General features: G+C 37.9%; 2 protein-coding genes across 2 annotated transcripts; both read right to left on the bottom strand.

Annotated features, from left to right (window-relative positions):
• Positions 1-6,864: 6,864 nt before the first annotated feature.
• On the bottom strand, positions 6,865-17,133 carry LOC592467 (N-lysine methyltransferase KMT5A). Its single transcript, XM_791987.5, has 9 exons — positions 17,006-17,133; positions 16,037-16,083; positions 14,787-14,928; positions 13,911-14,180; positions 12,249-12,450; positions 11,694-11,778; positions 11,048-11,107; positions 10,644-10,834; positions 6,865-9,725 (listed from the first exon to the last, which is right to left on the bottom strand). Exons 1-9 carry the CDS (start codon positions 17,013-17,015, stop codon positions 9,515-9,517), a joined length of 1,218 nt encoding a protein of 405 aa, XP_797080.2. The 5' UTR covers positions 17,016-17,133; the 3' UTR covers positions 6,865-9,514.
• Positions 17,134-21,600: 4,467 nt separating this feature from the next.
• Positions 21,601-27,029, bottom strand: LOC115918806 (ubiquitin-protein ligase E3A-like). Its single transcript, XM_030991364.1, has 4 exons — positions 26,827-27,029; positions 26,137-26,311; positions 25,668-25,776; positions 21,601-22,068 (listed from the first exon to the last, which is right to left on the bottom strand). Exons 1-4 carry the CDS (start codon positions 26,967-26,969, stop codon positions 21,821-21,823), a joined length of 675 nt encoding a protein of 224 aa, XP_030847224.1. The 5' UTR covers positions 26,970-27,029; the 3' UTR covers positions 21,601-21,820.
• Positions 27,030-27,706: the final 677 nt, after the last annotated feature.

Genomic DNA, 27,706 nt, shown 5'->3' with positions numbered 1-27,706 from the left:
TTTTCATATTGATACTTATTTTTGTAGATATAGCAAAAAACGTATTCTAACTAATTCAGAGAGTCGCTTGTTAAAGAAAGAGTATCAAATGTTATTTTCTCCTTTGTTGAGGAGGTGGGGGGGGGGGGGGGGTGTCCCCTTTAAAAAAAGGAGATGGACACGTCAATATCATGGGGTAAAGAAAAAAAATAAAAAAAATAACATGAGGTATAAAGAAGAAGCTGGGAGTCGAACCCGAGTACATACATACATTGCGTTGTGAAGCGATCAGTCTTATCCGCAAGACCACTTTGCCTCACTGCTACTAAGTGGCTCACTTCTTGGTCTTATAGCACTTTCTGCATGTTAACGACTTTAATATGTTGATTTACTGATTTAACGATTTCGGGATGCATAATTATTCATATTTTTGCAGTCCGATGTTGTCAAGATTGCCCGTAAATGTTTTCTTTCAGTTACTGATATTTCTGATATAATAGTGAGGTTTTATGTTATTTTCATTTATTTTGCAATCTGCTGACTTAAACTTCAAGGGATATGACAATAGGCCACTGCCCTGACATAGCATAATGAACAGAACACGGATCTATTCAATTTAGGATATGCTACGAATTCTGTAACAGGGCACAAATGAATAGGGAAGCTTGGCTATTCGATTCTGTGTTCAATAGCTTGCACCTGCAGCATCAATTAATGAATTGAAGAAAAAAACCCGACCCTCCCTTCATTGACGGAATATTTTTGTCAATTGCGAGGATTACATAAGAGGTAATAATAGCATTCATGACATTGCAACAATGACCGCATTATGTTGATGTATTGTCCATAAAGGTACTGAGAAAGTCTTTCTCCTTGTCTGCATGGAGGACACGCACTTTAAATATCCCAATAGAAAAAGGATAGAATGGGGCTGTAGTCTCATTTAAAAAAAGGAAAGCGATTTCGGGACAGTTCAAAATAATGCTGGGAAATGGAAATTAAAATGATACCGTTTTAAAAACCAGTTAGATATGGTTTAAGGACAAGAAGCATGAGATAATTCATTGCTCGGCAATCTGGACTGTATTTGAAACAGAGCATCCAATATTACTGATATTTAATAGTATACTGTCAATGAAAAAATATAACTAAAAAAAATAATAATAATGGACCTCTTTACCCAAGGCTGTGTGTCTTTGTCGAGCACAAAATGATTCTGCTCGGGTATGCAGGCCAGTTGTTAGCCCATATTGGGCTTGAATAGACTTGAATTGAAAGACCCTTTGTTTCACCTCGCGAAGTTTGGGCGCTTTCATATGAGGAGTAAAACCTTGCCCATCATTGAATTCATGTTGTAAAGTTGTTTACAGACTGGAAAAGGATAGCATGGGAGTGTACAGATTGAATAAATGGATGTAAGTAGTACTGAAAATGTAAAAAAACTTGTTTAACCTGGCAATAAGGGACTCTTGAATGTAGTTTAAAAATTGGACATGGCTTTGGGGCTAACGCTACCGGCCACCGGCTACGCTGACGACCGCCAGCTAGCTGACGACCTCCAAGAAAAATAAAATAAAAAGACCCCCCCCCAAAAAAATAAAAAAATAAAAAGACCCCCCAAAGGGGCTCCCTAACAGCTTTTTCCTACACTCAGCTGCTCCCCCTTCACCATAGGCCCTTTTTCAAGTTTTTTTGAGGAATCCATTGACATATTGTGCATTGGAACCCTTTCCCATACATCAACAATCAACAACACCAACAATAATTATTTTATCACACCAAAATTGGAAAAATGATTAACTTTTAATATCTGGCTTTTGGGCTTTAAAACAAAATACACTAGCTGGGGATCGAACCCGATACCTTCCACTTACTAGGCGGTTGCTTATCCACGAGACCACTTTGCCTCACTACGATTACCTGGTTCACTTTTAGTATTTAACACTGTGCTTTTAGTTGTTAACACTTTCAGCTAGCTGACGGCAGGCGCAGCTATACTCCCTAAAGGCAGACGCGGATCCAGGGCGCCGGGAGGGCCTTGCCCCCCCCCCCCCCCGCAAAAAAAAAAGAGAGAGAGAGAAGGAAAAGAAGGGAAAGGGAAAGAGGAGAGAAAGGGAAAGAAAGAAGAGGAAGAGGAAGAAGAAGGGAAAAAAAAAGGGGGGAAGAAGCAGATCAAGGGCCGAAAGGGTCTAGGATCCCAGCTTTCACCCCCCCCCCTCCCCATTACAAAATAAGAGAGAATGATGAAAAGGGAAAGAAAAAGGAAAAGAAGAGATAAAGGGAGGTAAAAACGGAAGAAGAAAAGAAAAGAAGCGGGATATCAGTTTTGCCGCCAACAAGTTGTAGTTCAGAGGGTTAAAGGCCCTAGACCCTACGCCAATAAACGCTACGCTCTGCCTTATCGTAAATACCACTCCCCCAACCTACTTAGAGAAACGTTCAGCGAGGCCTGCATAAAAAGTGGGTGGTGCGGGTTTTTTTTCTACCCCCCCCCCAAACGTTTTTGCTCATTTCGCCACTGCCGGTGTCACCATTACGTACCAATATTTGGCTAGCATAATTTCAAATACATTGACATATTGTGCATTGGAACCCCATTGGAACCCTTTCCCATACATCAACAATCAACAACACCAACAATAATTATTTTGTCACACCTAAATTGGAAAAAATGATTAACTTTTAATATCTGGCTTTTTTGCTTTAAAGAAAAATTGTAACTGATCTCCCCTACCTTTCTTCTTCCTCTCCCCCCCCCCCCCATACTTCTCTCACCCTCTCTCATTTAAGTTTGGTGAGGGAGGCAGGGGCCTTTCGCCCCCTCCCCCGATCCACACGATGTTGATGGGATTAATCGCAACTGATCTCTGCTTCTTTTCACCCTTTTCTTTTTTCTACCTCTTTTGTGTTCCATTTTAGCTCTCCTCTTTCCCTTCCTTTCTCTCTTTTTTTTTTGGGCGAGAAAGGGGGGGGGGGGGGGGTTGGTCTGGGGGGGGGGGGCAGAGGCAAAGGCCTTTTTCCGCGATCTTGGGGGGGGGGGGGGGGGTATTGAGCACCTTTTTTTTGGGGCCCTCGAAATTTTAACAATTTGCACCTCCCCCCCCCCCCCATCCCCCTACTAGATCCGCCACTGCCTGTAGTTTCATCCCTAGCTAGCTGGTTAAGCTGAATATGGGTTATCTAGTCGTTTCATTCATTAAGTATAATTATACTTGTATCAGGGATATGAGAGTACATCCCTGTTTGTTTTGACTATGTATACGTGTGGACTAGAGTACGGACATTCGGTGCGGCAGGAGGACTATTGGTGCGAGACCTCTTCAGCACAGATTGTCCGTCAGACATTTGAGGCGCGCACGGAATGTCCGACACGGACATTCTGCGCGGATAAAATCCGCACCGATCGTCCGCTCTCGATCGATCTCTAATAGTCGGACGATCGGTGCGGGTTACATTCTACGCGGTCACACCGGCCCTTACTGACTTTACACACCGGAGATACAGGGGTGCTTTCAAAGAGAGGGAACATACAACTGGGGGGGGGGGGGGGGGGGGGGGCGGGAGAAAAGTCGGGTGAGAAAGAGGGAAAGACAAGGAAATGGCGCTAAGTGACAGTAATGACGAATAAGGGAAAAACTGTAATCGGGAGATTTGGGGTCATTCCAGATGGCTTGGGAAACGTTATTGAATAGAGGGGGCCGGGCCGGCCGCATAAAATCTCGAGCTGCGGATTCAAAGTTAAACGTTAAAAAGAGCCCCTGCGCTACAAAAGTCATCACTTTAGTGAGAAATTTGAAAAGTGCACAATATGTTGGATGTCTTTTAAATAGAAGCCATATACAGTAAAAATTTTAATTAACGGTAGTGCCGCTTCACAACTCTTATTTTGCCCTTCATTTGGATTCAGCTCATACCAACTCGCTTGTGCTTGTATGTGAATAGGGGGGACTCGTACCCCAGGAAATTTAGAAATATAGCTAGAAAGAAATATAGCGGAAAGAACGTACATATTGGGATTTTCTAGAATGCATAATTTCAGCATTCAACATTGCAAAATCTCGCTTGGTCGCTACGCCCCGGCCCTCGCCTGATAACACAAAACTATGATATGACGCTCCCGGCCTTGATTTATCCATAGTTGGTGTAATAGATTGTTTTCTTTCTTTTCTTTTTACCTAATTACTGTGTGCTATCACAATCATGATTGTTTCATTTTCCCTTTAAAGCAGGCGTGTAGCAAGGGTCGATAGGGGCAATTAGAAAACATAGGACGAAAAAGGAGCACACAAAGAAACCTTTTTGATAATTCTGACAAGTCGAGAATGGTACAACGAATCATATTCTTTCTCTAAAAATTTAATGAAATGTCAAAGCTTCCGCGCTTCACGCGAGAGGGGGTAAGCTGAATTCAAACAAGGATTAGGAGTCGAGGATGGTACAACGAATCCTCTTCTTTCTCTAATAATTTAATGAAACGTCAAAGCTTCCGCGCTTCGCGCAAGAGGGGGTAAGCTGAATTCAAACAAGGATTAAGAGTCGAGAATAGTACAACGAATCATCTTTTTCTCTAATAATTTAATGAAAAGTCAAAGCTTCCGCGCTTCGCGCGGGAGGGGGGAAACTGAATTCAAACAAGGATTAGGAGTCCAGAATGGTACAACGAATCATCTTCTTTCTCCAATAATTTAATGAAAACGTCAAAGCTTCCGCGCTTCGCGCAAGAGGGGGTAAGCTGAAGTCAAACAAGGATTAAGAGTCGAGAATAGTACAACGAATCCTCTTCTTTCTCTAATAATTTAATGAAACGTCAAAGCTTCCGCGCTTCGCGCGAGAGGGGGAAAGCTGAATGCAAACAAGGATTACGAGTCGAGGATGGTACAACGAATCCTTTTCTTTCTCTAATAATTTAATGAAACGTCAAAGCTTCCGCGCTTCGCGCAAGAGGGGGTAAGCTGAATTCAAACAAGGATTAAGAGTCGAGAATAGTACAACGAATCCTCTTCTTTCTCTAGTAATTTAATGAAACGTCGAAGCTTCCGCGCTTCGCGCGAGAGGGGGAAAACTGAATTCAAACATGGATTACGAGTCGAGGATGGTACAACGAATCCTTTTCTTTCTCTAATAATTTGATGAAACGTCAAAGCTTCCGCGCTTCGCGCGAGATGGGGGAAAACTTAATTCAAACAAGGATTAGGAGTCGAGAATGGTACAACGAATCCTCTTCTTTCTCTAATAATCTAATGAAAGCGTCAAAGCTTCCGCGCTTCGCGCAAGAGGGGGTAAGCTGAATTCAAACAAGGATTAAGAGTCGAGGATGGTACAACGAATCCTTTTCTTTCTCCAATAATTTAATGAAAACTTCAAAGCTTCCGCGCTTAGCGCGGGAGGGGGGGAGGAACTGAATGAAGATAGGGATTATTTACGAGTCGAGAATAATAATTTCATGAAACATCAAAGCTTCTGCGCTTCGTGCGTAATGGGGGGGGGGGGGGGGAACAGCGAGCTGCCGGAATATCAATTTATGATATCTTTTCTCGTTTATGTTGGTGATAAATAACACTTTCACAAAATACATATTATGCTCAAATTTGTGCTCGCTCGCTTCGCTAGCTGAATTGTAAAACCAGAGTTTACTTTTTTGGGCTGGAGGCTTCAGCCCCCCCCCCCCCTCCCGATGAAAATGTCAAAAATTGTACCGGTATGGTGCTTCTAATATGACCTTGTCAGTATTGGTATGTTGAGTTGAAAAAATGGTCTGCGCAATTTTCAAATTTTCGGCCCCCCCTATTGGAAAATCCTGGATCCGCGCCTGCAATGGCATACACAATGAATAGCATCAAGGAGGTCCTTGGTTTCATACTACAATATCTTTACTTTTTATTTCCTGGACTTGATTAGTCAAAAAGGAAAATAGGAAAGAAAAAAAAAGAACAAAGAAGCTGAAGCTCTTGTTTAGCCACATGAATTTCACATTTCTCTTACCGCCCTACATAGCTGTATGTAACAGGCTCTTCTGTCCCCCCCCCCCTCCCCCGTCTCTCTCTCTCTATCCTAATTCTCATCTCTCTTTATCTTTTTTTATATTCTTCTTTCCTTCCTCTCTTCTTCTTCATCATTTTCCCTTCCCCTGTATATATATTCGGTACCTGTATATTCCTCCAAAACTTCTCCTCATTCTTAAAAGGGCAAGTCCACCCCAAAAATAACTTACTTTCAATAGAAGCAGAAAAATCAGACAAACCAATCAAAAAAAGTTTGAGCTAAATCGGATAACTAATTAGAAAGTGAGGACATGTCGTCACAAACTGATAACAAAATTGGCAATTTGTGTAGTGATTTCCACTGTTCATTGGTTTTACTTACTTTTTCATAAATTCCTAACTTTCTTATTAGTTGTCCGATTTTGCTCAAACCTTTTTTGATTGGTTTGTCTGATTTTTCTGTTTCTATTGCAAGTAAGTTATTTTTGGAGTGGACTTGCCCTTTAATTTTCTCTTCTTATCTCCACTCTCTCTCTCTCTTTTAATGTTTCAGTCATAAAACGCAATTGGCCCAACTTAAATTTGTTGCTGTCAAGCCAACATTGGCCCGCCGGCCACACAGATGTTGGGCCAACGTCATATTGCCATCTGGGCTATCTCTCTCTCTCTCTCTCTCTCTCTCTCTCAACCACACCAGGGCCCTGTTGCACAAAACTTACCATTGATGGTAACTTTGCCATCAATGGTATCTACCATGGAAACCTTGATTTTGATTGGCTGTTGAGCCCTGTTACCATAGTAGTTACCATCGATGGCAAAGTTACCATCAATAGTAAGTTTTATGCAACGGGCCCCTGACTAGTTACAGAAGGTAGAATTGAAAAACAAGACAGGAAACAGAGTGTGACGGACATGGCATGATGGCAACTTATCTTTATATTACATATTCACCCTGAACAAATACTCGTCAAAGATTATTTACAACAGTACATCTAAATTGAACTAAATCATCATTAAACTTTCAATTACAATTCAAACAAGACTGTACACAAAAGAACCATTCATCTACTGTCCATATAAGGCTGAGGCGGCATACACCTAGCTGTAACTACATGTAGATGAAATTAAATTAGAGGGAGAGGATTGGGAAAATACATGTATAAATTGTTTACAAACTGTCATCCAGAAGAAAAATTGGCAACAACATTTTGATTACGGTAAGTGATTATTTGGAATCAGAGAGTTCTACAGGAGCGAAACCATGGACCAGGTATATACATACACTACAAGCACTCTAGTAGAAGCAAAGGCAAATAACATTTAAAATAGTTTCTTTTTCTTTTCATGCAACATTTGAACCTTGTTTTACAGAACACTGCTATAACAAATTCTTGTAAATTTGCCAGTCCTGCGTATTGTATTTCATTATCTTTTAGCATTAATTTACCATGTTTCAATATAAGTAGCAGGTAATTCATTGGTCCCCAAATCTAAATAATTACTGAATAAAGGTTTCACTATTCTCTGCAACTTGTCACTTTAAATCCAATAATTATGAGAAACGAATTGTCAATTAATAATTATAACAGGTTAAGTTCATCTTATGAAATACATGTACATGGCAATTCCATCAGCTTTCAAAACAAGTAAATACAACATTATCTTACTGAACTTCCTTTCAAGTCAAATCAGTATATCTGCCCTGTATCATCATGCCAGAAATTCATTCACTATTAAGTACATGCATTCTTTCTGTAATTATTTTGCAATATAGCACATTTCAAGCTTTGTGCAGCAGATAGATCCAGATTGTATTCTTCAGCTATGTCATCCTACTATTTGTGATGATTATATTGACTGGATAAATCACGGGTATTCAATAGTGCATCAAGGTTTGTAATTGTGAACAGGTGAACTTCAAATACAAGTTCAAGACTTTAAGATGAACTTTTCATTCTTGAATCGCGATGTTCAGATGATTGGACAGACAATCCTGTAGTTCATCTTAAAATATCAGACTGGCTGAATGACTAAGTTTGTTTGAAGCTAATGAAACTCCCTCTAGATAAAACACCAGACGCTGTCCGACTGATTAAGTTTGTTTGAAACTAATGGAGCTCCTTGAAGTTTTCTCTCACTTGAGAGATTTTTTCTAATTCTGGGACTTCTTCCTGACTGAAGTAGGAAAAAGGGGGATTTGTTTTCCATGTTTTCCTGATTTCCAGGATAGCAGGAAACCCAGAGAAATCAAGTCTTTACTTTCATAACATTTACATTGAAGTGATTGAACATTTATTTGTGCAGTTGTGGTACATATATAATAAGATTTAACGCCCATTCAGATATAAGCAGTAACTCGCTTTAAAAAGAACATTGTGGCTAACCACATGTAATATGGTATAGGAATGAAATAAAATGAAATGAAATGAAATGAAATATGGATAATGCACTTAAAATCTACTGTACAACACGCTGATCAGTGAGTGAGTATGTGAACAGGCTATTGATGCCCCTTCTATGTATTTAATTACATCCTGCCATTCTTCATTTACACACAACACAGACACAGTAACGTTTGTTTAATATTTGAGGTGATTTAGCAAGCCAAGTGTGAAGGGAGCTTCATACTTCACTATGTACAGCAAGACATGGTTAATTACTGAGCCAACCAAGATTGATTTCGAACAATATGCTTAACACTGGCTGGAAGATAAAAGGAGCTCCCTTGAAGAAAAAAAGAGCACATTATTGTTTAACAGTTTGTTTGGCAATTTCATTCTGTTATTCGGCAAGTTCATAAACTGGTAGAAACAGAGCATATGTCTGACAAGATCAGGAAAATGTTTCAATTGTCTATTGATTTGGATAAGAACTGTAACAATTATTATATTTAGGGAAATATTGTACCTTAATTTAATTGGAATTTGATTCATACCATGGTATAGAAAACCTGAAGAGCTTGAAAATTGAAATCATATCATCAAAACCAGAGTACCGGTACTAATTTTTTTAAAGGAATTATTATTTATGAAACTGTTCCCACCAATAATCATTTTGCTTCACATCACCCAACTGACTGATTCAATTCTTCAAAATGTATTTAAAAAAAAGTAAAGTATTACCTCTACATGTAATCATAAATTGGTGATGAACGGATCATGACAAACACCTGTGAGATCAACTTTAAGCAAAAAATATTCTTCAACACTGGCAAAAAATAAATCTAACACATTTCATTTCTATGCCAAGCTTGCGTTCTTTCCTCTAGAGGAGATTGAGATTCAGGCACATGTTTCCCTGCAGTAGCACAAAACTATCTTTGATGGATCCTCTTCAGTCATGAAACAATGGCAAGTGAAACATCACTGCCAGAGACAATTCTGAATACTCTGTTATTGCAATACTGAAAGTGAATTATCGTATTCCATTTCCTCTGCTTCTCAGCAGCAATAATTCTACTCATCATAGAATGTCAATGAGCTCCCATGTCTGTTGACACAGAGAGTTCAAAGATGGAGTTGAAATGTCATCTTGGAAATAATAATGTCTGAAGCTCATAACACCAGCCAGGGATGTGACTGGATAGTGTCCTTGTTCCTGTCTCCGTAATCATAGAGCAGCTCCTCGTTGACGGCGATGTCTCGCTTGGCGACCAGTATGAGGTGGGGGCACCCTCCAATGTCCACTAGTTTCGTGCAGCAGTTTCCTTGGCGACTGTGATTGAGAAGCCTCCCCACACGACCAGATTCCTGTGTGGCATCCACACTGTGTACAATGAGATCAACAGCACAATGAAATACAAGATCAATGTTAGGAGAGTCTAAGAATTGTAGCTCTGTTCTATGTTCTCAGTTAAAACAAGACAGCAATCAAGATAAATTTAACTTAGTCTCCCAGATGCTGTTCCTTATTTTGCACTTCATATTTGGACCAATAGAGCCCAAAGCATAATTAGTTTATCTTTGAAAGCATTTACTGAAATAAGTCTTGATTAAAAGCCATAAACCATTTCTCAATTACATCAATTACGAGTAAACAGAATTTACAAAACCCTGTGACTTTAGGACTTTGGTTGTTTGACCTATATATTATTCAGTTTAGCTTTGAAGAGAGGCTTGCCCTGGGGTTGGCTGAAATCCTTTCATCATTGTTTTTAAAGCTAATAAGGTACACGTTCAAAGAATTTTCAACATTGTGACTTTTTGCTCTAGTTTGTTTGACCCCCACATCTATTCAGTTTATTTGTTAATGAGGAATCTTTACGTTCTAAAAACTCTAGATTTCTTGTTCTTCCTAAGCTCAATACTAAGTGGGGGGGAGGTAGAACCTTTGCTCATGCAGGGCCTCCACTGTGGAAAGCTCTTCCTCAAGAGACTCATCATAGTAGATCAACGTTTAAAAATGATTGTAAAACCTAACAGTACTGTTTAATTTTGCATATAATTATTTGTTCTTTCATCTGTGTATGTTCTTTCTTCCATCTGTTCCTTGCTTTATAATGCAGATGCTTTTATCACATGATCCCTTTTCTCTTTTTTTCAAAATGTGTGCATTGAGCATTTGCTTTCAAGTGGATTTGACTCGTGTGGCCTTACTAATCTCATATGGTATTATTATTATTATTATTATTATTAAAATGGCAAAGTCTTCATGTGCATGCCTGAAATATAAATCGATACTAACCAATAGCTCTTGTTCCTGTGTTCAAAGTAGTACATGTAGCAGCCAATCTTTGGATCAGCCCTGTATTTCTGCTCTCTCTCCTTGGACAATTGAATGTCGATGAGATCTCCGATGTACTCCACCACAAAGTCACCTCTTCTGAATGGTTTGGTAGATACAACCCCTCTGCCCTTACCAATGATCTCTTCAACCTGCGAAGAGTAATAAGAATGAGGTTTTAAATAGTCTGTTGGTATCAGGGACTCACAGAGCTGAAAAGCACCTTACTGAGAATATATGTGTATAAAAAAATGGATGTCCTGGGGGCCAACCAATTATGAGTGGTGGTGGTGGTGCGGGGTGACATCACACTTAACAAGAAAAAACAAACATTTTCTTTGGATATAGACGATAGACTTCCTTACCTTGACACCTTCCTCTCTGTTAGATAAGATAGCCTCTTCAAGTTCCCATTTCCTTTCAGCCTGTAGAATCATGACAACAATACAAAGCCAACATTGAAGCCCGGAATAACAATGTTTAATATTTCTTGGATTAATGTTGATAAATAGCAACTTTTTCTTTTTGAACAATTAATTTCAGCTCTGTACACCAGTGCTGTAAGGAGCAAATGAGAGTTTATGAATCAAATTATTTATTGTAATGTAGATTAGATTATGTATTCCATGCCTTCTGTGTGCAGAGGCATAACAACTGACAATCAACCTTAAAAAGTCCCCCCCCCTCACTCAGTGTTATTTAGGGAACGCATATGCCTGTTCCCAGCACCACCCCCCCCCCCCCTTTTCTGAATAAGTCCGGTGTGTAAAGATAATACAGGTAGATTTTTTTCTTTTGTTATACAAGCCTTTTCAGCACCCCCCTCCCCTTTTCAGCATAAGTCTGGTGTGTAAAGTCAATACGGAAAGATCTTTTTCTTTGTTAATTATGAGCCAGAGATTTTGGGAACACGCATGCGGTCCCTCCGTTCCCGGAGTTGGGGGGCCGGGAAAAAGTCATTCATTTTGACACCATAGAAGTTAATTTACGTAACACACTTCACATACTTACATCGACTACTGATTTACATCGTCTGTCACTCCTCCTCACTGGGAAGAAATCAGTGATTGTCTTCATCGATGGCTCTTTTTTAATTCTTTGTAGAGATGAAATGAAGACAAGACAATGGTAGAATAATGGTACATAGTAGGTGAGTTTAAAAGCAATGACACAAGATATTACTACAGCTCATTTAGACTAGTTTACGTATTTTAGGTTGATCAATTGCTCCACATTATTACAATTATTCTTATCATTAATTCTTCCTGCCACTGCTGACCCCCAGCCAGTATTCTTTGGACTGGCTTTAACCTCAAGGTGACCATTGAGTGACCAAGAGGCAACAACATTCATAGGAGTAAACATTATGAGACCCTTATGTGTGCATCTTGTGAGCTGTGAACAATTGTTTAGAGAAGTAGACTTTGGAACAATCATAGAAATCAAAATCATCAACATGTGCTGTCACCACAATATGGTTTTAACAGTATACAAGTAAGCTTCATGCCCTCATAAACGATTTGAACAATCATTTATGAAGTCATTCATATATCAATCTCAACTGACTTTGGTTTAGATGCACTTCTTCCACTATTGTTGGCATTGACTGATGAATTTCCTTTCTTCCTGCCACGACCCCGGCCAGTATTCTTTGGACTTGCTTCAACCTCAAGCTGACCATTGAGTGACCGTGAGTCACCAGCACTCTTTGGAGTCTTTACCATTCGACGGCCTCTGCCTAGCCGCATAGAGTGTCTGGTGGGTGTATCTACATGTATAAAGGGAAATAGAAGTTAGATTTCAAGCGAGGGAAGCTGTTTTTGGAAAGGAGTTGTGGTCTGCAAGAAACATCAGAAACTATTTCATAAAATCCTCTCAAAATCAAATGGCAAAATCAGTAATGGTCATCGAGGACAAGGCACCAAAGATGCTTATAGGAGGCATGATAGCTCAGTCGGTAGAGCAGTGGTCTCGTAATCCGGTAAGGCAATACGCTAGTATCCTTTGGTAAGGCGTTAATCCTCATTACCAGGTCCCTAAGAGAGGACCTAAAGCCATCGGTCTTCTGGTTGCTTACTAACAAGCATTTATTGCTTTCTTAGCTGTCAGGTAAAATAACCACCACTATTTGAAACAATATACAGTGTGAGTCAAAAAAAAGTTTACACCTAGAAAATTGCTAATTATTTAAAAAATCATTGATGAACATTAAACTTTTATATGTATTATGAAAGAGTGTTTTATCCCAAATCATTTGGTACCATTTTTGTGTGGTATGTGTTCACGCTTGGATGAACAGGAGACATTGTTTGCAAGAGTGCAAAAATCGACTTGCGCGAAAGTTGCCTATGTGATGTTTGAATAAAACAATTGGGGTTTGGGTATTAATTCGGTCTTTGCAGATCCAAATGACACCCCTAACAAAATTAATCATGCCACACATATCAAATATCGAATATCAAATATCTACGAACATTTGTGCGCGTGTGTGTGGGTGTGTGTGACTTTGCCCTTTGCAAAAAACATATGTAATGCATTTCATTTGATACATTCAATCCATTCTCTCACTCCGCTTATCCCAACATCATACTGTAGGCATCACTTTGGCGCATTTCGATTTTTGCACTCTCGCAAACAATGCCATCTGTTCATTTAAGCGTGAACACATACCACACAAAAATGGTACTAAATGATTTGGGATAAAACACTCTTTCATAACATGTATAATAATTTACTGTTTATTGATGATTTTAAAAATAATTAGCAATTTTCTAGGTGTAAACTTTTTTTTGACTCACACGGTACAGCCACTTCAAAGCAGACCAAAATAACTAAACACAGTGTGATTCAGAAATTTAGAATTGATTAATTGTTTAGGTGATAATCTGAACTTGGGCATAAGATTTCATCATCTTCAAATTAACAATTTACAAATGATATATAAAGGGCTAATTAAAATCTCACGAAGAGAAATCTAAACGACAAAATATTTTGCTGATCCAATCTGTTAGTGTTGGTGTTACACTCAAACACAGTACACCATTCTTTGCAAAGTACATTAAATTTGTTTGAATAAAACAGGCTGTAAATTATTAGTAAAAAACGAACAAGATAATCTGCATCTTTTAAATCGTCTGTTTGCATGGACCCATATGGACAATAAACTCATATTCATTAACATGGAGTTGACAACTTTTTGTGCCTGTACCACAGATGCAATCATCTTACCGATCACTGCACTAGCATTGCCAGCAGATTGCACATCTCCCTCTTTCTTGACCTTGACCCTCACAGAATCTCCTGCTCCTCCTTGAGTGGAGGCATCCCCACCTCCAGCTGCTCCCTCTATGGCTCCCTCTGTGGCTCCTGCAGGGGAATCAGGGTCGAGCGGATAGACAAGTGTTGCATCTGGAGACGGGGAGTCTTCCTCCCGGCCAGGGACACGATTGGGTGTCTTGGGAGGGGTACTCTCAGGGGTGACGATGCCTGATAGGAGGTCTGCAGCACCAGGAGAAAGAACAAAGAGAGCTACAAATAATTCACTTCATAACGGGGTGTTTCACAAAACTTGTCATCAGTGACAAGTGACAATTTTTGTTATAAGCTACTAAAATCCTTGCTTCTGATTGCTTATCAGTAGATTTGTCACTGATTTTGTAATTTGTCATTGCAAAAAGGCTTTGTGAAACAGGTCCCTGGTAACCACTTCTGTTCAACACACAATCTTAATAAAGCAACTTTCATTATTCACATTTTCATTTTATCAATTATTAATTTGGGGCTTCCAATATTTTCTCTGGGACCAACCTTAATGATATCCATTTATCAGTTCATCACTATTTTAATCATAAAGGTGACTCCCATTGGAAAAAGGCTTGACTGGAAACTGGAGAAATTGTTTTCCAGGCTATGTAATCTAATGGGAGACATTTTGAGATTTTTTTTTTAATGGCTGGCAACTTTTTATTAGGATTACCATCCAATGAATATTGGATTCTGTTCCCTATCAATGGTAACAAAGAATCATTTTATCAAGAAGGCACACTATACATGTACATGTATTGATGTCTCATAACAATAATAATATTTAATTGTAATCCTCACCATTTTTTGTTGAAGAAGATGTAGCTTTCTCATGTACAATCATTGTAGTAGAAGCTCCTGAATTGGCTGCCGGAGGACTGGGCACAGAGTCCAAATATTTAGTGATCTTCTGAGAACCATGCTGGGGTGATGATGTACTCGCCTACATACAAATAACAATATAAAAAAACAGTACATTAATGTTATAAATTTGCTACTACACCTGGGGGGCGTTTCACAAAACTTGTCATCAGTGACAAATGATAGTTTTTGTTATAAGCTACTGAAATCCTTGCTTCTGATTGGTCATCAACAGATTTGTCACTGATTTTTGTCATTGAAAAAGGGTTTGTGAAATGGGTCCCAGTTCATAAATGACAATGCAATCCACCTCAAATTAACAAGCAGGCAACATGAATTAGCATAAAGTGCATTTCACATTTTTGTTTCTTATGACACACGGATAAGGAGGTATACCTAGGGATATTTGTTTTGAGAACTTACTTTTCTGCCTGCATTTGCCATTTATTCAGAGTTACTGTTATTCAAACAAGAACTACATTAGAGAGAATTTCAAAGAAACAATCTACACTATGAGACCATCTCAATGCCTACAAAAATATCAGAAGGGGGTTGAGACTTTGAGTGCATTAATATTCAGTAGAATAATTTCAATTCTCACACTGAATGCCTACAAGTCATTCAAGCAAAGAAAACCATCCTCTGAGGTTGTCTCTGTGCGTGGTAACACATTTTGATTTCCTATGTTGGATGGTAATACAAATCAGGCTATATAAATTAACTAAAATTTGAATGTACATGTACGATGCAAAGTCAAAGACTTATCCTTGTTTTAAAGATAGATCCACAAAAATAGTGTAAAAGAATAGATTTCAAGTCATTTTGCCACCACAGACATTGTTGTTTTTCATAACAATGTAAACAGACCAAAACGTCAATTGGATCATAGGATTATGAAGACGTTACAAAAATGGATTCAATAAGAAATGAAGTCTTGTTGAACTTGTGATTGACTTTCACATTCTTTACACAAAATCTAAACCTTGAACTTTAACCATCAATGCAGTTAACTATAAAACATACAGCTGAACGTTATTTTGCCATACAGTGTATGTTGGCTGTTTGTATGTTTCTGTTTCGGTTGCGTCGGTATACTCAGGGTTAACTGTACTTCACCAACGTTTTTATTATTATGGTCATGGATCTGCTATGGAAGGAGAGGTATGTTGTATGTTGGCTTTTTTACTTACAGGATCAATATTACGCTTGGATTTCCCCGGATGCTTACGACCTCCACCTTGAGGAGTACAAAAGGAAGCAAATTTGTTACATTTGATATATATAATACATGTTAAATTATATATTCTTTACATACTTTTCATATTTCATAGACTATATTTTAGTACATATTGTAAGGGCATGATGGGGGGTTGCAGGCGAGCGCGCCCCTGTGTGAAGTTATCTACAGTAATGATCATGAGGATCTGAGACATTACGGTAGATAACTTCACGCGCCGCGCGCCCGCCCGCAACCCACCATCGGTTTGCACTTGTATTGTGCAGCGGTTTGCCGTGAAACCTGTGAAAAAGTGTTTGCTAATATCATTATCAATGTTTTTCCGAAAAATACTCCAAAAATAACAAGAAAATTGACACGAAACTGGTAATAAACATAACAAATTTTAACTCATGATCGTTATATAAACATTTGATGAATATTTACTTCATTTTGGGTATGTTTTAGTGGGGTATCTCCATGCCGGAGTTACTTATGCAGTTACAGGTCAAATTTTGGATAGGATCATACATCATTCATAGGCTTCTGAACTAGCGCCAAGTAAAGTTCAAGGGTCTACGCGACGTGCTTTATTTCATAGCTGCTAGCTGCTGATTAGAAACACATTATCTAATAGATCTAGGTCTAGGCCTAGACTAGTCCAATTATGATTCATATTTATGTCCCAAGTCGTGACACAAACGTTACTAACTCCAAGGAGCTCCGACCCCGAAGGCTAGGCGTCCGCGTCGGACGCCTTCCGCATCGGCGTCGGAGCTCCCTGGAGTTAAAACGTTACATGTATCTAAACGTGTGGGACTAAAATAAAGCTCTCGGCCACAGTCCTTCATGAGCGCCAACAACAATGCTTCAAAGTTTCCATATAAATGTACCATCAACAGTTTCACTCATCATATAAGTAAGGTAATAATATTCTTCTCACGTTTTCCCATGGTTGAGCTTATATCGCAATGCAATATAAAGGATGTGACACCAATGAATATACCCGTCGTCTGTCTCACAAAGAGGGGCACGTAAAATTCAAAGTTAAATGGACCGATTTAGCTTTGCGATTGGTCAATATTGTTAGCCTCTTCCAAGTCGTGTTTGGTCCATTTATTCTTGAGCCACTATGATATGGTTATACTGTAGATGAATTCCGATCAAATGAAAAGCCTTACATTAAAAGTTTAGGTATGTATTTATCGTAATAACATTTGATGAAAGCAATGTGGGGGGGGGGGGGATTTATTGAAATTATACATAGGCCTACTACGTATACTATAAATATAGGGGGTCATGATTCAGGCCCCCATAGAAGACCACTACTTGTTGGTGAATGGGCTACCCTGACAAAAGATTAGAATAAATAAATCAATCAATCTTGGAGTCGGACCCTTGATTTTTTTTTTCAACTGAAAGGAAAGAGTGGGGGGGGGGGGGTCAAATTTAGAGAAATTAATCATAGACAAACACACACAACTCTTGCATCGGTGTCCTTTTCTCTCTCTCTCTCTCTCTCTTTTTTTTGGGGGGGGGGGCATACGCCCTCGTAATAAATAGGCTAATGGCGACGACACAACAAAGGCAAGTAAATACAAAGATGGCGTATGAAAAGACAATGTCATTTTTATCAAGGACATCGAAGAAATAGCTAGATGTACGTAAACAATAAGAAGACATTTGAGTTAAGGAGGCCTAATTGTGGGATTTCCATTTCTTTTTTGTAAAAAAAAACTAAGCCATTCTTTGACTTTTAAGTTCTATAGTTTCAAGTTTCAAGTTTCAAGTTTCAAGTTTATTTATCTTTCTTTCATAACACACATTACAAATATGACATGAATATAAAAGAGTGAACAGAATATGGCGTTACAATAGAAAGATGAGGTGACCTTGGTTGAAAGCAAGGCTTGTGGATTTAAGGTCCCTCATGACTAGTTCATGAGTATGTCCTAAAAGAACAAACTCGTCAGATAAGAATAATGTGTACATTTAAATGCTTACAAAACTAAACTAACTAAACTAACTAAACAACTAATAAAATATTAAACATAAATAAGTACAATAAAATCTACTAAGTACTAAATAATGGCTATAAACAACTGGAACAGGAATATACTACGAGTAACAGGAATAAAATACAGACAAAAACTAAACAAGACAGACAGATGAATGGATGTTAGAAACGGGAGTAGAATTAGCTGACCTATATAGCAAATAATTTTCTTAAATATTGATCACAACTATAAATCTAGATGATATCACTATAAGACGCGATCATAACTACTTTTGAAAAAATCAGATCAGATTCATTTTCAATATGCATGGTATATCCTGAAATCATTTTGTCATTACGTAATACGTCTTTGTTAATGGTCGCGCACACAAAGGTGACGTACATGTACAAGGCCATGACGCCATGTAGATTGCTTAAAGGTGACGTACATGTACAAGGCCATGTAGATTGCTTAAAGGTTGAATTTCTTCGAAAGTAGTTGCGATTGTACGTGTCACATGTACAAACTGAACATTACTTTCAGTACGGTACTATAATTTTACATGTAGGCCTATGTAGAACCTACAAACCAACGTTATAACAGGTCGAATAAATAAACACAGATCCTGGGGTAAGAGGAATCCCCCCCCCCCCCTCGGCCTAATTTCCTTTTTTTCCCTCCAATCCGTGACAAAGTTCCTTCCCCCCCCCCACCAACACTCCCTCTTTATGACAGTGAAAAATCGTTTACAATCTTCATTAGGTATATTGCACACTTCATTTTAAGAATGATCATTTCAACTGCAATGTAAAGTTTGCAGATCTTTTTTTTTATCAACTTGTGGATCGAGGAGAAAGGGAACACAATGTTCACATTCCCATTTGAGAAGAAATAAAATTTCATGAAAACTCTCATTTCTCGTGGTAAAAGATGTAAATATCTAAAATCACACTTTCCATTTTCAGCCTCGAGAAAGAAGGCTGGATTCCCCCAAAACGCAAGAGTATTTTCCGGAACGTTTTCCTCTCCCAATATTTCGGCCAACACAATTAAATCAAATTTATATTCATCATGATTACAAATAAAAAAAAAAGTTCTTGGAAAACGTTAACAAAGGCAGGACAATTATAGTTAGTAAACCTGTATGTTTAAAACCTACCTGCTTCTACACAGATCAAATTCAGTTGGCCATGAGGCATTCCAATTTTTAAAATAATTTTCCCCAATAACCACATAAAAACTAATGACGATTTCTTATCCCAAAATGAACTAGATGGAACTTCGACTGCGCGCAGTCGAAATGATGCCTCCGTCATGCATAAAGCAATTTTACAAACCAAAACAGAAGAAATTGTTCAAATTCAAGTTCAATTGTAATCCATTAACAGGTTCTCAGAATATCGTGATTACAAGCAATTTCTCATATACATATATGACCCTTTGATCTTTGACCACATGACCCTAACATCTACTCAATTCATTGGCTCTGCAAGATGTCCCGAGTTAAATAGTAATCCATCTGTCAGTTCTAATGAGAATGCGTTCACAAGCTATTTTTGCATACATAATGAGCCCATGACCTTTGACCTTTGACCTCATGACCCAAGAATCTACTCAGTTCATTGGCTCTGCAAGATACATACATGATCTAAGTTTGGGAGGAATCCATCAATCTGTTCTAATGATAATGCGATCACAAGCTATGTTTGCATGCATAATGAGCCGCATGACCTTTGACCTTGACCTCATGACCCCAAAATTTAATCAGTTCATCGGCTCTGCAAGTAACATACATGACTTAAGTTTGGCAGGAATCCATCAATCGGTTCTTGAGATAACGCGATCACGAGCTGTTTCAGCATACATAATGAGCCCTATGACCTTTGACCTTTGACCTCGTGACCCCAAAATCTAATCAGTTCATCGTGTCTGCAAGATACATACATGACCTAAGTTTGGCAGGAATCCATCATTCGGTTCTTCAGATAACGCGATCACGAGCTGTTTTTGCATACATAATGAGCCCTATGACCTTTGACCTTTGACCTCGTGACCCCAAAATCTAATCAGTTCATCGTCTCTGCAAGATACATACATGACCTAAGTTTGGCAGGAATCCATCAATCGGTTCTTCAGATAACGCGATCACGAGCTGTTTTTGCATACATAATGAGCCCTGTGACCTTTGACCTTTGACCTCGTGACCCCAAAATCTAATCAGTTCATCGGCTCTGCAAGATACATACATGACCAAAGTTTGGCAGGAATCCATCAATCGGTTCTTCAGATAACGCGATCACGAGAACGGGACGTACGGACGTACGTACAGACGTACGGACGGACGGACAACCCGAAAACATAATGCCTCCGGCTACTTCGTAACGGAGGCATAAAAATCCTGTTGATTTTTGCATTCAATCATAATTATATTTATACAATGATAATAATCATAGACTGACAGAACACTCCATAGCGCATTGTAGAGAAAAATCAAGGTGATAAATAAATGATTATTTAAAGATATTTTCATATTGATTACTAGTTTAACGATGCATTAATGCATAACTGCAAGAATATACAACAATAAACAGTACGCCATCAGTTCATAATTGTTTAGTGTAGTACTCTGTACGACGCAGAGAAAAAATTAAAGCTTTCAGTGCACATCTGGCAATCTTAAATATACATGTGCAAATCGACGTATTGCTGCAATACAATCTGTCTTAAAATCTATGATTTTATTCGCAATCATCAAAATTAGTTATATTTTACATATTGCATATCCATTCCCTAGCCAAGACATGTTTGACACCATTTGATGTTATTACATCAAATTTAATCAAATCCTTCGCTACCATCTAATAACCAGATCTACTGGGAAAATGCAATAATATAGTCTGTTTGTTTTCTGGTTAACATCTGCTTGTTGCTTACCTCAATGTCATGAACTAGCTGGTTGTATTCAATACATGTATTATGCCAGTGTGTTATGCTGTGCCAAAGTACTAGAAATATAAGTATTCCCAAGTGAATGAGCATCTTCAATTGTAAAGGCAACCAGAACGTGTCTAACTTTGTCTTTATCTTTTTCTTATCCTCATCATCCTCATAGTCGCCTTTTTTGTTGCCTTCCTTACATGTTTATATTGTGATAGCGAAGCGCACTCAGCAATGATTGAGGAAACTAACAACAAAACTTAATATTTAAATAACTACCATATCCTCAATCTCAGACTACTTGAATGGATAGTTATTTGAATGTCATGATTCAAAATGCATAAAACTACACAATATACACCATTTTGAAAACAAAAATCAACTGAATGTACTAAATAATAGAAAGTCGAATTATGTACAAAACTATATACAACTGTTATAGAGGTGGATCGTGTTCTTTATGTACGATGCAGAAGATAACATGCTTTTTAAAAAAATTTATATTCCATTCTTTCTTTATATCGTATGTTGTCGCAGCTCAGTCACACAAACAACTACAGATCAATAAAAATTTGCAATTACATTATTTTCAATGGCCCAAAAAAGGTCAGTTTGTCGGTGTCACCGAATTCAGTGCCCCCGCGTATGACAGATACGATTGCATACAATTTAATGACTTTTTCTTTATTCATTGACCCAACATTACAATTCATTAATCAGTTTTTAATTATTTTTCTTTGACATCGATATTAGATACTAGATTTTTAATATGTCAATGTCCGGATACGGGACTGTTGAACTCTCTACGACAGCTAGTCAAAGGTTTAGTCTGGTATTTTATGAAATCCGTGCCCTTTCATCTCTATTAGCTTCATGAGTCGTTCTTTGAGATGCTCTCTTTTCCTGTACATCGGGAGATGAAGCACGATGAAACCATGACATGTATTCACTTCAGGGCACATGTCCTTTGGGGGTTTCCCCTTACAATCTTTGTCTCCTCCCATGGGCCACATCCTAGGTCTAACCTCCTGGATTCCACCAATCGGGACATGGTCAGCACCCGTCATGACTCCTGAAAAAAAAACATTTGCATAGAAGATGAATAATCGGTAATTGTCCATTTTTTTTTATTAAGGCTCATAAATCAGAAAGTTTCTTACTCGGAAGGTTGACAATTCGGAAGGTTCGTATTTCGGAAAATGAAATAGGGCTCATAATTTCCATGAATTTAAACGTTTCTAATTCCGAAAATGACATAGAACCTTGTATAATTTGTTAAGAATTATGAACTTTCGGAGAATGAACCCTATTTGGTATGGGAATTTTTTTCTTCTGCTGAATTTCAAACCTTTTATTACTTTTGGAAAAAAAGGGTGCCTTCCGACATAATCAAAGGTAGTTGGTGGATCATGAAAGCAATGTGCCCTGAAACATGGTGACTTTAATGATTTAGACATTAAGTTTTTACTTGAAAATAATAAGTTTAAACAAATTGTTACACAACCAACTCGAGGGTCTAATATTCTTGACATGATTGTAACCACTATTGCTTTATTGTATAAAGAAGTGGAAATATTGCCGCCTATTGGTATGAGTGACCACAACTGCATACTTTGGCTACCCAAAGATAAGATAAATCGCAGTAACCGAGTAAAGAAAAAGCTTGTTCTCCCTATTCCGGATAGTGGAAAAAGGTCATTTGGTAGTTGGTTAACTCAGTATACTTGGGATGAGATGTTCAGTGTAAAAGACCCATCTATGAAATGTAAAATGTTTTTAGATGCAATTCAGTCTCAGTTGGATATACATGTTCCTACTAAGGAGATTCGTTTGCATTGTAGAGATAAGCCTTGGATAAATGCTGAAGTTAAAGATGTTATCCGCCAAAGACAGCAAGCTTTTAATAACAAATCAAAAAGTTTGTGGCATCATCTAAGAAACAAGGTTAAACGGTTGATAGAGTTCGCAACTTAAAAAGTGACAGCCCTGCAGCTTGGTATAAGCAGATTCGGATTTTAACAAATACTGAAAAGAAACATACTCCAATTGTAGTACCAAATATTGACCCGAATGACCCCGACAAATTCAAATATATTGCTAATTATATAAACGAGCATTTTTAGCGGTGGCATCCGATCTTCCAGGTCTTAGTAGGAATGATTTACCTGCTTACTTACCAGCTCAGGAAACATGTCCGATTGTGCGGCCTTATGAAGTTTTTAAACAATTGAGTTCGTTAAACCAACAAAAGTCTGTTATAAGTGGAGACTTACCAGTGCGAATTCTTAGAGAGTTTGCACTGGAATTTTGTACACCTCTTACTGATATCTTAAACACTTCTTTCCAGTCGTCAGTGGTACCATATCAGTGGAAACGATGTGAGATCACGCCAATTCCGAAATGTAAGCCTGTAATACCTCAGAATTTAAGACCTATAGCACTAACTAGTTATTTTGCGAAAATAGCTGAGTCTTATATATGTAAATGGTTACTCGAAGACATTTCAATTCAAATTGATATTAATCAATACGGAAACCGTCAAGGTCTGTCAACTAATCATTACTTAATTCGTTTGCTTCACCAGATTTATAAAAATGCAGAAAATTCTCGGTCCATATCTACACTTATACTTACAGACTTTTCAAAAGCTTTTGATCGTATAGACCATAATATACTTGCCAATAAGTTAATCCACCTTCATGTTCGGCCTTGTATTATTTCATGGATCTTAGATTTTATTGAACACCGTCAACAACGTGTGAAATATCTTGGTCATTTTTCAGACTGGTCAACGTCTCATGCCGGTGTAGCACAGGGTACAAAATTAGGACCAATTATTTTCCTAATAATGATAAATGATGCTTGTTTTAACTCAGAAGTACCATACTTCAAGTAATGTAGACGATCTGACATTAGTTGAAAGTCGTACATTATCACAACCATCTAAATTACCAAATACTTTATCTGATTTTTATCAATGGTCTCTTCGTAATAACATGACTCTTAATCCATCGAAATGTCATTGTATGTTTATCTCTTTTTCTAAGAATATAGCTGATCAGAGACCTTTGTTTATTGGGGATGAGTGCTTAAACAGTGTACAAAAAGCAAAAATTTTAGGAATAACTGTGCAGTCCGATTTGAAATGGGACAGTCATATCTCAGACCTTTTATGCCGTGCTAATAAAAAACTTTTCATGCTTCGTATTCTCAAAACATACAGATTGCCATTCTGTGATCTAGTAACAATTTACAAGGGATATATTCGCCCAATATTGGATTATGGAGTACCTGTTTTTAACGGAAACCTCACCCAAAGTCATATCTTAAGTTTGGAACGAATCCAGAAAAGAGCATGTAGGACCATACTAGGTGACCAATATATTAATTATGACAAAGCTCTTGAAGTGTGTTCTTTGCAGACCCTATCAGATAGACGCAAACAATTATGCACTAATTTTGCTTCATCTCTTGTCAACAACCCACTTTGTAAACATTGGTTACCTGTTAACAATAATGTAGATTATTCACTGCGAAGAAGGACCAAGTATCGTCAATTTCATTGTAAAACGAACCGCTATAGAAATAGCTCAATTCCATACCTAATAGACCTGTTGAATGCATGAATGAATCTTAATTGTCTACCTGTTGAATGGTCCGGTGTCTCATTGTCTGCATACATTTTTTACATTTTTATATTTTACATTCCGCATTTTAAATTTTAAATTCTATGCTTTCATAATTACTTGTAACATCTTTTTAAAATGTACATTGAATAGTGATAAGGTTTTGTAGCAATCATGACATGGCAATTCTGATCAAATGGTGTTCAAGTTTTTAATTCATTTGCTTATTTATCCCCAATGTACGAAAGTCGGGAAGGAGCTTACTTGTCTTGTTGTTTTTATTTTTTTGAAATACCCGACACTCCTTGACACAAGAGAGGTCCAAGGATGAGCGAGCAGACCGTTAGCTAGTGTATGGGAGTGTGAATGGGAGTGTGTATAAAAGTGTAGATGTGAGTGTTTATGAGAGTGTCCAAGGTACAGGAGTGAGCATAGGAGCGTGTATAGGAATGAGAGCGTGTAAGAGCAAAGGGCCTGCTTGCTCATCCTTTGACCTACTCTTGTGTCACCTCACAAAATATATTTTAAACGTGAATTAATTTGCCTGTTATTGCCTTAGTCATATTAGTTATGAACTTTATTATGAATTTTGTTTTACTGTATATTATACTTTGTGACAATGTCAACCACATTTGTATGTATTATAATTCATTGCCAATGTAAATTGTTCATAATTCAGCCATCTGGCTAGCTGCGAAGTGCAATCAATAAAACCTTTTCAATCTCAATGAAACATGCAGAGCGAAAGACATGACTAGATTATTATCATCTTGTCACAGTGACACTATCAGTGTCTTGAAAGTAACACCATGCACGTCAAAACAGGATGTCATGTCAAAATGACAAAAAAGATGCCAAAGCAGCACAATATTTGTCTTGTCACGTATGTTTTCAAAGGGATTATCAACGTCATACGTTCAAACACGACGAAGTGACTGATCGTCTTTATAATCTATTTTGCATACAGCACTGTGTTATATGTACGTCTATTTATATACAGTTAGGCCTTTGACGGTCAACGATCACCAGTGGAGATTTGACTTACTCAGAAAGTCTCTTTTGTCATCCTCAGTGAGATCACCATGGAACACTGACCAAAACATCTTGACCACGAGATGGTTTGCTGTGTAGCCTTTCTCATCATAACCAAAGCTCTGTGCAGAGAAGAGCAAATTAAAACATGAAAATGAACAACAGCAACAACAAAAACAAAGAAAAGATAACTGATTTGTGCCACAAAAAATAAACCCAATATCAAATTTATTTCTCAAGAAACAAATTTAAAGGATACAGCGTGTATTATCTTTGTTTTAACTTCTTTAAATAAATTATCTTCTATTAAATCTAAAAGCACCTACTAACTTTGCATTATGTAAAAAAAAAAATCGCGATATTTTGTTTATTTTCTGCAACCATGTTGTCCGAAGTAGATTCATTTTCTACGTTTGTGATTTTTCTTGTTAGTGCGTTAATTAGAGAACTTTTTTCTTTAATGTTAAAGAAGAGGAGCTCACTTTTTGAAAGGCCTTCCAATCATATTCCCCTCCTTGGAATAATGACATCAGCTCTTGTGGTGTGAAACGTTGGTGAAGACCGAAACAACCGAACATGCTCCGAAAACTCTTACTGAATACCTTGAACTGGGAGGATGCTGTGTAGTGCCTGGCGTAAAGTTCAATATACTCTCGACTGGAATTCGTAAAATAAAAGAAAGAATTTCATTGAAAGCCAACCAGACTTCACGATTCACTTCATTTTCAGGTTTTGGTTGGAAACTAGGGTAAAGATAACGCATTCTTTATTAATAAGCATCTCTTTTATTTTTCAAAATTACTTCTCGGGATACCATAACAATATAGGGGTGGAAATCTCGAAATCGAGTGCCTAATTTAATACAAGAAAGGCACTTTTTAACTGTTAAAATTAAAGCTATAAACTCCAAATGGTAAGTGACATTTGTTTTGAAATGATGTTTTGCGTTAGTATGAAATCTATTATCTAATAATTCTAGAACTAGTATTCAGAAAGGAATTTAATGTAGATAATTTGTCATAAACAATGTAGGGATGTTTTCGTAATTACATTCCAAGACAAAGTGACCACAATGCATCTACTTCCTCGACCACATCGACCACATGTCCAATGTAGAAGTTTTAAAACACACAACGGTATAAATCTTTCTGACTGGATCGTACTATACTTACACATTTGCAGTGGTCACGACCTCGTCTTTCCCTCCTGGTTTAAGTTCGATCTCCGGTTCGTTCACCGGTCCATCCACTGTAAATCTGTAGTCGGAAAGGTCATCGTCACTCGCCTCTAGCAATGTTTCCATGCCCTTCGCCATCCCGGGATCTAGCAGTTTCAGATCTTCCAAACTGGATGGGCTGAATATTGTTAAAATAGAGTCGTATTATTCCTCTAGTCACCTGTTGCAACCAGCTACAGTTAATAACTAAATTATTCATACCCTTACCAATTTCTTAAATTGTTTAAATAAAACAATTGATTTCTCCCAATTTATGTTTCTTAGGAATGTGACATTAAAGCTTATATCTAAAATTATTCAACAAAGGCCCTAATTGAACCAGTCCACCTTTCATTCTTGAGTTACGAAAAAAAAAAAAAAACATTGAAATGCATACGAGATGGATAACTCTCTCTCTCTCTTTCACACTCTCTCTCTCTCTCTCTCTCTCTCTCTATGTTTCTCTCTCTCTCTCTCTCTCTCTTTCTCTCTATCTTTCTTTCTCTCTCTCTATCTCTCTTTCGCGTCCACCTCTCTCTCTCCCCCTTCTCTATTTATTAGCTAGCTCTTACATTCAATGTATTCCAGATATGTAATCATTCTTTGGACTGTCGATCACAAGGTCCGCGGTTCGAATCCCGTCGCGGCACTAATGTCCTTTGGCAAGACATTGATCTACATTTGCCACATTCCACCCAGGTGAAGTAAATAGAGACCTGTAGGAAGGAATTCCTTGAATGCTGCGAGCACCGAAATCGGTAGCCTAGCAGAGCCGGGGTAATATTGGAGCGTTTTGAGCACCTTGCAGGGTGGATATGTGCGCTATATAAATATCC

This window comes from Strongylocentrotus purpuratus, unplaced genomic scaffold (genome assembly GCF_000002235.5).
Source record: "Strongylocentrotus purpuratus isolate Spur 01 unplaced genomic scaffold, Spur_5.0 spur5_scaffold_2, whole genome shotgun sequence".
Classification (NCBI taxonomy): Eukaryota; Metazoa; Echinodermata; class Echinoidea; order Camarodonta; family Strongylocentrotidae; genus Strongylocentrotus; species Strongylocentrotus purpuratus.
This window is presented reverse-complemented; position numbering and strand designations above follow the sequence as displayed.

Excerpts from the sequence above, each read along its gene's own strand:
- LOC592467 (XM_791987.5), bottom strand. Across the intron at positions 14,929-16,036 it reads CCAAGCGTAATATTGATCCT|GCGAGTACATCATCACCCCA; the intron begins GTAAGTAAAAAA and ends ATTTGTATGTAG. Across the intron at positions 10,835-11,047 it reads ACAGAGAGGAAGGTGTCAAG|GTTGAAGAGATCATTGGTAA; the intron begins GTAAGGAAGTCT and ends TACTCTTCGCAG.
- LOC115918806 (XM_030991364.1), bottom strand. The coding sequence starts at position 26,969 with ATGGCGAAGGGCATGGAAACATTGCTAGAGGCGAGTGACGATGACCTT. Across the intron at positions 26,312-26,826 it reads GTCGTGACCACTGCAAATGT|TCGAGAGTATATTGAACTTT; the intron begins GTAAGTATAGTA and ends TACGAATTCCAG. Across the intron at positions 22,069-25,667 it reads TGACAAAAGAGACTTTCTGA|GAGTCATGACGGGTGCTGAC; the intron begins GTAAGTCAAATC and ends TTTTTTTTTCAG.